Below are 10,000 nucleotides of genomic sequence, written 5' to 3' on the forward strand. Positions count from 1 at the left end.
TTAGGTTTTGGATCAGAATGGGTAAAAGAAATAATTTATTTCCTCTCCTTTTGGGACTTTATGGGGTTTTAATATCAATTAAAGTTTACAACACTGATTATTGTTACATTTTATATCAGCATAAAAGGTCAACAAGACTAATGTATTTGGGACTAGAACCACTCACCAACGTGTTCAGTGTCCTCGTCGTCCGTCTCTAATCCAATCCACGGTTCATCCAGACCATCTCCAGGTCCTCCTGGCTGAGGGGGGCTCCATCAGGGGGGCTCCATCAGGGGTCTCCTCACTTTGGGCTTGGCTCCAAGCAGCTCATCTTCTTCTCATGTCTCATTAATGCGGTGACCCATGCCCCCCCCAGTGTGTGTGTGTGTGGGGGGGGGGGGCTCCAGTCGGTGCAGGTTAAAAGCAGTCCCTTATTGTTGTCTCCTTCGCGGTGCTAACTGCTAGCCGGGGGGCTGCTTCTCTTACGGGGGGGCTACTCGCAGTTAGCTTTCTTGTTTCTCTCCGTCGTAATAAACAAATCCCACATGGGGCTGGAGCGTTCGGCGCTTCCTGCCTGCTTCCGTCGGTAGTGACGTCACCAACCCGATTCTCAACGAGCAGTAACTCCAAACAAAATAAATCAATTTAAAAATCGATAAAAACGAAAACGAAGAGATTAGTGTCTTTAATTTTTATTAGTTTTAGTTAGTTTTGTGAACGGACAATACCGTTTTAGTTAGTTTTCGTGTTCTCTTTTAATTATAGTTTTTATTTAGTTCTAGTTAACGAAAAAAAAAATTCTATTCTAGTTTTCGTTTTTTTGTTAGTTTTCGTTAACTATAATAACCCTGGTGCACACTTCTATAGATTTTTGTGTCTGACCTCCTGCTTCCTCAGTCACAACTTATAATTCTTCTGTTTCCTAAAGACACTTGTCCTGTTGTTATATTGCGCTGTTCTGTATTGATACACCGTCGGAAACATCCTTGACGGTCTGACCTCTGAATTAACGTGGAGACTCTTAATTTACATTTCATTAAAGGTATGTTTCAGGAGAAAGAATATGGAAAAATTATAGGGAAATTAGTCTTTTTATTATTACCGCTTTACTGTTAGTCAGGGCGCTCTCTGCTGCCATCTAGTGTTTCAATTATTTCTTAACACAGTTGCTTCATAAAAGCTGTAATAGTATTCAAAACTCGAAACAGCCAGGAAGGGATGCATGATGAGAGTCAACATGGGGTTCTTTCCTGCTGGGGCGGTCGTGTGATTGGTTGAAACGCACGCAGAAGACGTTTGACATTACTTAATTTTGTTCTTTTTTAACTCCATATGAAATAAGGCAGCCTGAGGCCCATTTTATGTTCCCACTTTCTGTTTACGGAGCTAAAGTATATGACGAACGCAGGCTAGCAGAAGTGTGGAAAGTATTTTTGCCATGCAATTCCATCACTAAATGATAATTTCCACGAGATCAACGGCCAATGTTTTGCAGCAGTCACCAGCTTCGTGTGGAAATCAGTGTTTCAACTGAAGAGTTACTGTTTAGCCGAGTTTTGTGCTTCACTTCTTGCAGAGAGAACAGGAAGTGAGAGGGGGTGAGCTCGGCCCGCGTGGAGCCATTAATATGGGAGGTACGGGCACGATGTACAAAGACTAATGTAATGCAGAACCTGACGATGACGTGATCCATGCATTAATATCATTTATTAACGTACTGCATGTTAAATAGGTTTTCATCTAAAGTGGAATTACTTTGAAGGAATGCCAGAAGGAATAAAATGGCAAAACCACGTGTTGAAACTAACGCCATATCCAGTGAACCTGGTGGGATGGTTTTATCTCGTAGTTTGGAAATCCTGGGTCCTTGAGCTAGCATCCTGTTACAAGAGAGTTGAGAGTTTAGTTAATCATTAAACAATAATTAAAGGCCACGGCACCTTTTAAGAACCTCTGAAGCCGAGTAAAGTTAAGATCTGCGATCGGGATGGGGGGTTAGGGTTAGCGTAGGTTTTTTGTTGTCGCGTATATTTTGGGCTCTTCAAAGGAGGAGCCGGGTGGGAATGTTCGTTAGCTTCCAACTGAAAGCCAGCGCTAACGTCTAAAGAGGCGGCTGACGTTAGCGCCAGCGTCCAAACCAATGCTCCGCTGTTCTGCGCGTAGATGGCTTTAACCGGGCCTCTCCGGGGCCCAGTGGTAACCAGGGTCGTACGATGGCCGTGAGTGGACGGGGAGGAGCCATTGGCCCCGAGGGAACTACAAATATGGGCGCGCCATTGAAGTCAGAGAACGGAGCCATGGTAACGTATCAGTAAAAATGAGTTGCTCTGATATCGACCGTTGAAGGATGTGAAGGTGCGTTTGATAAACTGGAGATCTAATCGTCTTATTCCTCTCTCTCCTTCTGTCTGCCGGGGCCGACCTTTCACTCCCGGACTGAACCCCCGACGAACTCTAAAAATCCCCACCGTATTCAAAACATCCCGTTGCGATGCTTGGCCCCGTTCCCGTAACGCCTATTCTCACGATTCCACAGCGAAACGATAGATTACCACAGGGTGGATCGGGGGGGGGGCGGACAGATGCCGAGTCCACAAAGCAGCAACAACAACAACAACAGCAACAGTCACCGATGGGCTCACAAGCTGGACCTGCAGCAGGATTTGGCCGAGGGAATCCGTTAGGGGGCCTCCTTGATGGGCCAAATAGCAAGCGGCGCAGATACTAGCGCAGGGGTGGGAAACTTTTTGACTCGCGGGCCACAATAGGTTCTAAAATTTGACAGGGGGGCCGGACCAAGAACAGATGGATGGAGTATTTGTGGGAGCTAATATAAATGACACATGAAAGCTATTGCATTAAAGTATTTGTCCTTTTACAGGTAGCATTACAGAGAAAAGGTCAAATGAATGAGGTTTAATTATAATACAATTTTGTTTAATGATATGATTGGACAAGCTTGGCGGGCCGGATTAAAAAGACCAACGGGCCGCATATGGCCCCCGGGCCTGGGTTTGCCCATGCCTGTACTAGCGTCACTGGTCACAGAGGGGAAGCTCTTGTCAATCACAACTGCCCCGTCCCGTTGATGTAGCTTTCCGTTCACCCCCGACCCATTTATCTTTAAACATTTGTAATCCATTATAGTCTCCTTTTTTCACAGCTTTGTTTTCCCGTGTCTTCTGGAATTGTTGGTTTATCTTATGGTCCAGAGTAGGAATGCGTAGGAGGTCTACGTTCAGGCGGTGTTCCTTGTCTGATGCTCAGTGTTCCTACAGCTTTATTGTATTCTGTACTTGAAGGATATAAGTACAAGTAATAAAAACATTTTGGGGATGATGTATCTTTGTCTTTTCACCAGGATTGTATAATGTTCTTCAGGACAAACATATGAACATTGCTGCCCTCGAGCTAAAACCGTTTTGAAGATGGAGCTAATTGGGTCATACCTCGGTGGAGCTATGCTGAACAAAAGTCTGAATATTGGCCTCTGCTTCCATCTAGTGGCCAGTCTTTGTACACCCTCGGCGGAATAGAATAGAAATAGAACGAAGCCTTAATCGTCATCGCACGGTAAGTCCACAGTGAGACAGCATGTACCGTCCTACTACTACTGTACTTTCTCCTTGTCCCGTGAGGCGTCGTCACAGCAACCCACCCTGTCCTTTGCATCGTCCTCCCCAGCACCTTTATTTGTTATCCTGTTCTTTGTCCAGATTACGGAAGACCTTTTGGCTCTCTTGCTGGACTTTGGTGACCGCCGTCCTGCTGATCAGGGCTAGGTCAGGTCGGGGTTCCTGCAGGGGCAGCGTCCTCCACTCTTCTCCCCGGATGCCGCATGTTCTACCTCCAGGGGGCTCTGTAGGCTGTAGTCAATGTAATAACGAGGCTGATGACAGCCTCCTCTCCTCAGTTTGTGTTCACCCCCCCCCCCCCCCCCAGGACATTTTGCCGTACCACCGACGCAGCACTCACCGGTTGGCCCCAGGCCTCTACCTGGGGTACCTGAAGTCCTGGTCTCCCAGCAGACCCCCAACATGCTGTGTCACACCCGCATACGGGTACATAAAAAAACTAATCTAATCTAATATGTACTGTTAGAGTGTAATTTTGTGTCATTTTGGTTGGGGGTGTGCCGCAGAATTTTGTAAATGTAAAAAATGTGCCGCGGCTCAAAAAAGGTTGGGAAACACTGCGCTAGACTAACACTTTTATTTTGAAACTTTCAGCGGAAGTTCCATCATTGTGATTGTGACTTCCGCTATTTAACGCCGGGCATTAGTGACGTCAGAAGAGCGTCTTGCACCGGACCGCACGGCCAGGTTTGGCATTTTCTAGCGTCGGAAGCGCTTAAAATGAGATAAGAGGAGTTAAAGGAGACCAAACGAATCCGGAGGCTTTGAAAAGGTAAAATGAGTTTCCCGATTTATGACGTTTTAACCGATTCACGCGCAATATAATATGCTAACGGTAGCTAGGCGCAGCTAGCTCGAGCAGCTTTTGTATTTTCTCCAAATCCCTTTTTTCTGTTCTGTTCTCACGCCGATCCTAAATACCGCTCGTTTTCTGTGAGTGTCCCTTTGTTTCATGTCACATAAGAAAGACCGATGTGAGAAAGTAATAAGGCCAAAAAAAAAAAGGAACTCCTGTTCGTCAAATGACGATGAATTAACTTGTAGGAATGTTTATGGGATTCTGAGCCGCGAGAGAAATTAGACACCCTCAGGTGAGCTTTTTGTTGAGCTGCACCCAGGTGTGGCTGGGGGGGGGTAATGAAGTGCAGTTTAGCATCTAACCGGAAGTGCAATTACGAGACAAGTATTCAGGTTAAAAAGATTTTACACTTGTTACGTACACAGATTTGGTGTTGGGAAGATTCTACAATAATAATATACGGTGTCTTAATCCTCCTCCTCTGTTCAGAGATGGTTTCTCCAGAAATGGCTTCTTTAACTCCTCTTTAAGCGTGCGTGTGCGTGTGTGTGTGCGTGTGCGTGTGTGTGCGCGCGTGCGTGGAGCAAATGGCACAAACAACTTTCAGGTGACTTCAACCTTCCTCGGCTGGAGGCCCAGAACTCTTTTTGTCGTTAGATGTTATTCTGTCTCTCTCACAGTCCTCAAAAATGCTGAGTCGACCTCTGACCCTGAAGGGCAGCGATGGCAGGCGGCAGGGCTCGGGGGCGGCGACGCGGCATCCAGCTCGGCCTTCGGCTGACGATGAGGCCGATGGCGGCGCGTCTGAAACGGGTTCGTTTTGATGGATGGAAAGTCCGTTTGAGGACTTCTGTTTCCACGCGGACCAGCTGAGCGAGGGAACTCGCTGCCTTTTTGTTGTCCGTCAGGAGTTTTGTCTCCGCCTGTGTCTCCTTGGAGCGTCTCCTCCTAACAGCCCAGCTTCTCCCACCCGGCGACTTCAGAAGCAGCGGTCCAATCACAGCTCCCGTTGCCTACGCCTCCCCCGGCGACGGTCTCTTCCTTCGCCGTCATCTTCGGCCAATGGACTGTCTGCTCTGCTTTCCACGAGCCAATCGACAGCAGGCCCAGAGTTTCTCAGCACAAATGGAGAGGTGGATATTTTTTCTGTTGTTTCCTATTTTTTATTGTCAAGTCATTTTTACTCATAGTTTCCACTGATTGGATCTCTGTGTCCATTTTATGTCAGCGAGCCGAACGCGTCTCACAGATTCGAATCCGGCGGGCATCACCGCGTGAAATGTTGCTCACGCCAATGGGACTGCCAAAGGTCAAAAGGTAGGTCGCGTGGGTGTGGAGGAAATGAACGCAGTCATTTACAAACACATTGACCATATTCCAAAATCATCAGTGAACATTTTTTCAGGTTAAAGAAGAAAGAGTTCAGTCTGGAGGAGTTTTATACGAACAAGAACTACAATTCCCCCTCAACCAACAGGTAAAGGTAACCTTTAAAATGAATAATGCAAATCTCGCTGAATCTCCAGTCTTCTACCATGTTTTGTTTTTCACCCCACAGGAGTCTTGAAACAATGTTTGAGGAGCGCTACTCCTGATTGGACAGCAGAAAAGACGGAGGGTTGTCCTTTTTCCTGACTTTACTCTGCCCCGGAAAAGGAAGAGACTGCAAGGTGGGTTGGGAAATGTATTGAGAGCATGATAAAGCGACGGTAGTCTCCTTATTTATGTCCCTCCTTTGTGTTATTTTGTATTTTATTTCTAACTACGCAGTTATATTCATTATTACTACATACAGGTAGCACTTCTCTTTTCTTCATCTTGTTCTTCACACTTCTTTTTTCAAAATGTTTGTCGACTTCAGGGGCGGGACTTCCTGTTACCATGGTCCCCAGGAAGCGGAAAGCATCTCTCCGTCGGTGCAATGGCAGCGTCCCTCGTGGGGGCGAGTCAGACGTGGATGCGATGCTGGTGGAGCGACTTTCTGATACAGCGAGGCTTGGGTGTGTGATCTGTGACATCACATCCTGTCAGCACATGGGTTTTTTTTGCAGTGTATTTGCTGTTTTATTTTTTACAGTGTTGGATGTGAAACGTGAACCGGATGGATAGAAATATAAATGTACATTTTCTTCATATTGCCGGTCTGATCTGCTTGGACATGAGATTAAAGTATGTATATTTACATTCAGATTGTCTGTGATGTCATCGTTGGTGTTGAGAATTTGTTAATGACTGGTTATCAGCTGGTCGAGTTTATGCTGGCCTCACAGCCAGATGGTACTGGGTTCAAATCGTGTCTGCGTCGGGGTTCTCCCGTTTCCGCCCACCTCCAAAAACGTGCAATTTAGGGGAGTCGGTTACTCCAAATTGTCCGTGGTGTGTGAGTGCGTGCGTCGGTGTGTGCACGGGGGTGGGGGAATAGTTGGTAGCAATGTTGAAAAGTTCAAAGAGCCCCGGCTTCAAATCCCACTACGGGAATGGGATAGAGAGGGGGTAGCAGGGTAGACCCAGGGCCACCTGGGCGGAGTGAAGTGGACCGGTCCAGTTCACTCCACCCAGGCAGGGCCCTAGGCCTACCCTGCTACCCCCGTTCTACCCCACTCCCCCAGCGGGACTCGAACCCGGGGCCTCCGACACGGTGGTTGGTAGCAATACCAACCACCCCACAGTGCGGGGGAGGAAACTCGAGGCGTTAACAAAGTCATGCTTGTCGGATGATGAGCTGCTATTCCAGACCGCAGCGTGTTGCACTGGAGCTGTGCTTTTTCCTTATGCGACATCACACTGCGTTCTCGGTGGTGCAGTGGGTAGCACACTTGACTCCCGGCCAGAAGCTCCTGGGTTCAAAACCAAGGGGTGCAGCATGTATTTTTTTTTACAAGAATTTGAGGTTTGTTGTTTGGTAAAGTAAATGGGAAACGGCGCGTTCAATGACTCCACCGGGGTGATGTAAAGTTACGAGCGGCGCGCGAGGCTCATGTTTACAGCGAGACAAACCTGGAATTATGACGTCAAGCCCTGTCAGGACGAGTGATTGTGTACGGCGGTCACTTTCTCTGTCCACTAGGTGGCGTACGGGAACGCCCACAACATTGTAGAAACGCGTTGAACAGATTCTGCAATGCCTCTCACACCTAATAAATACAGAAACGGTCCCAATAACTGCTTTATTTTTCCCCCAATTGTTAAAAACGATAAAGTTTACAGTGTTCCAAAGGGGCAAACGGAGAGTTTGGCAGCAGCGGGTTGGAGAGATGCTCTAAGATGAGGTCGGTCTGACCGTTACCCGTCTACAGTCACCGCGTTCCACCTTATTCTCTGGTAAAACCTCGCCACCTTCCGCACATTTATTGATTATCGTACTCGGTGGCGCAGCCAAGCGGCTGAAATGCTATTAACCCCTAAAATAAAACGACTAAAATTGGTGGAACTGCCAGAATTAAGATCGTTGTGAAATAACGTGCCGTGCAATACTGCTCTAAGGGAGGGGTGGCGGCACATCAAAGGGTACATTGCCACATGGGCTCATCCGTCCCCATCCGTCGGATGACCATCAGTATGGCGTTCATATAAAAGGCGTCGTAGGAATTCTTTGAACATTCATCGGGTCGTACCGTCTGGGAACGGGGAACGCTGATAGGAATCAGCAAACGGGGGGGATTCGGAGGCATCGACCCGCTGCGGCGCCAAGCTGAGACCAGGAGGGCGTCTGAAATCCCCCCCCCCCGACATCAGGGTGGTACCGTCCACACGTCGGTGTTTTTAGATAGCTCTAATGTATTAATGTACAAAATATAGAATCTTAAAATATTTGATAAGGTTTGGCGTTCTGAAGTCAAAATACAAAACGGCCGAGATTAGAAAAAGTTCTTTGCTGACATCGTCTGTGTTTCGCGCCTGCGTGTGTGTGTGTGTACCGCGGTCGTAAGTACACGTTAAGGACAATCTTGTACATTATCCCTACTCGCTAGTACTTGCACATTAAAAACGATATTTTCAAACCAGCGCAGTCCCTCGGGAACAGCTGACGGTCCGGGGGGGTTAACTAAGCACTGTGGAGTCACTGCATGCAGTAGAAATATGGATTGTTGTCATATTTCGCGCGGCCGTCTGCGGCAACGCTAAAACCAGCGCAGTCCCTCGGGACAACGTCCCCGCGAACAGCTGACGGTCCGGGTGGGTTAACTAAGCACTGTGGAGTCACTGCATACAGTAGAAATATGGATTATTGTAATATTTTGCGCGGCGTTGTTTTCTCCAACATGTGGCCTGCAGGGTACAAATCCGGGACCGGGGCCCTTCGGGGTAGAAATCGCATGACCACTTCGACTTACCGACCATAATGTGGACAATAATTACATCGCAGCAAGATTACAGACAGTTGGTTATACACAAATGAAGTACACGTGTTTGCAAGAATAAACTTTAATACACAGAGTATTGAACTGTACGGGCACTCCAAGGCTGGACGGGTTCTCAACAGCAAGAGGGGTCCACAGCAGGGCGGGTCATCCAAAGGCTGGACAGGTGGTCCACAGGCAGGACGGGTCGTCCACAGCTGTCCGGTACTGCACGAACGATCTACAAAATCTGGACAACCATTCTGTGCTAGCAAGATTACAGACAGTTGATTATACACCAATGAAGTACAAGTGTTTGCAAGAATACACTTTAATACACAGAATACACAGAACAGTGAACTGCACGGATCCTCCACGGCTGGACGGGTGCTCCAAAGGCAGGAAGGATCCTCCAAGGCGTCAACTGTGGAAAAAAGTAATAACAGAGTCATCCTGGAAGTTTGTAACCATTAAATAAATATGCATTTATGTATTTTAATAATACACCAAGTCAAGCAAGTACAACGGCGTCACGACCTTCTGCGTGCCCGGAAAGTGACGCTACGGGCCCCCAAATCAACCCCCCCCCCCCCCCCCCCCCCACTAAATCTACCCACCGCGCAGTGCACCTTTCTGGGCATGGCTTTTAGCAGCGTGCCCCTGTCCGTTTTTTGAGGAAGGTTCCACTTTGCGAGGGAGAACCGGGACAAACGGCACATCAAACCGCATCAGCGAGTCGAGACGAATCCGATGGTGGTGGTCATGTGTCGCTACGACCGGGCGCGGCCTCGTGACGTGCAAAAACCCGGAAGCGGCCTCAGGCTTTGGGCCTAAATTTCTCTCAGTTCACCCCTTGTGCAGAAAAGTCGTACTGGGGAAAACAGCACATCAAACAACATCAGCGGAACGAGACGAATCCGATGGTGGTGGTCACGTGTCGCCACGACGCGGCACGGCCGCGCAAAAAACTGGAACTGGCGGCAGGCTTTGGGCCTAACTTTATCTTAGTTCACCCCGCGCTTTTAAAACGCGTACCGGGGAAAACAGCACATCAAACAGCAATTTTTTTAATTTTAGGTAAGGTAAGATTTAGTTTACTGATTTTGAATTTAAAGCTTCCTCGCTCACCGTCTGTTTTAAGCACTGCAGCCGCTCATGTCTCACCCGCTTGTCTGACGGCAGCGTCTTGCTGCCAGACCGCTCCTCCGGCCCTTGACCCTCCGGTGTTGCCAGCTTAGGCGCTG

At 48.0% G+C, this 10,000-nt stretch overlaps 1 protein-coding gene and 2 long non-coding RNA genes across 5 annotated transcripts in view; 2 read left to right on the forward strand and 1 right to left on the reverse strand.

Annotated features, from left to right (window-relative positions):
• Positions 1 to 1,564: 1,564 nt before the first annotated feature.
• LOC137917304 (uncharacterized) lies at positions 1,565 to 3,313 on the forward strand. Its single transcript, XR_011106591.1, has 3 exons — positions 1,565 to 1,616; positions 2,146 to 2,282; positions 2,519 to 3,313. It is a non-coding gene; the product is annotated as an uncharacterized lncRNA (long non-coding RNA).
• A 940-nt stretch (positions 3,314 to 4,253) lies between these two features.
• Positions 4,254 to 6,604, forward strand: LOC137917303 (proline-rich protein 14-like). Its single transcript, XM_068760114.1, has 7 exons — positions 4,254 to 4,389; positions 5,097 to 5,229; positions 5,325 to 5,549; positions 5,645 to 5,733; positions 5,822 to 5,893; positions 5,975 to 6,086; positions 6,278 to 6,604. The coding sequence occupies exons 2-6, from the start codon at positions 5,140 to 5,142 to the stop codon at positions 6,009 to 6,011; spliced, it is 513 nt and encodes a 170-aa protein (XP_068616215.1). The 5' UTR covers positions 4,254 to 4,389; positions 5,097 to 5,139; the 3' UTR covers positions 6,012 to 6,086; positions 6,278 to 6,604.
• A 2,467-nt stretch (positions 6,605 to 9,071) lies between these two features.
• LOC137917305 (uncharacterized) overlaps positions 9,072 to 10,000 on the reverse strand; it is a 1,504-nt gene continuing 575 nt past the window's right edge. The window contains exons 2-4 of one of the 3 annotated variants that reach the window (XR_011106593.1): positions 9,885 to 10,000; positions 9,386 to 9,627; positions 9,072 to 9,180 (exon numbers count right to left, since the gene is read on the reverse strand). The exon at positions 9,885 to 10,000 is cut by the window's right edge and continues 65 nt beyond it. This is a non-coding gene — a long non-coding RNA (uncharacterized lncRNA). The remainder of the gene's footprint in view (positions 9,181 to 9,385; positions 9,628 to 9,884) is intronic. The other 2 variants (XR_011106594.1, XR_011106592.1) reach the window with 2 other exon arrangements.

The sequence above is a fragment of the Brachionichthys hirsutus genome, unplaced genomic scaffold (assembly GCF_040956055.1).
Source record: "Brachionichthys hirsutus isolate HB-005 unplaced genomic scaffold, CSIRO-AGI_Bhir_v1 contig_781, whole genome shotgun sequence".
Lineage (NCBI taxonomy): Eukaryota > Metazoa > Chordata > Actinopteri > Lophiiformes > Brachionichthyidae > Brachionichthys > Brachionichthys hirsutus.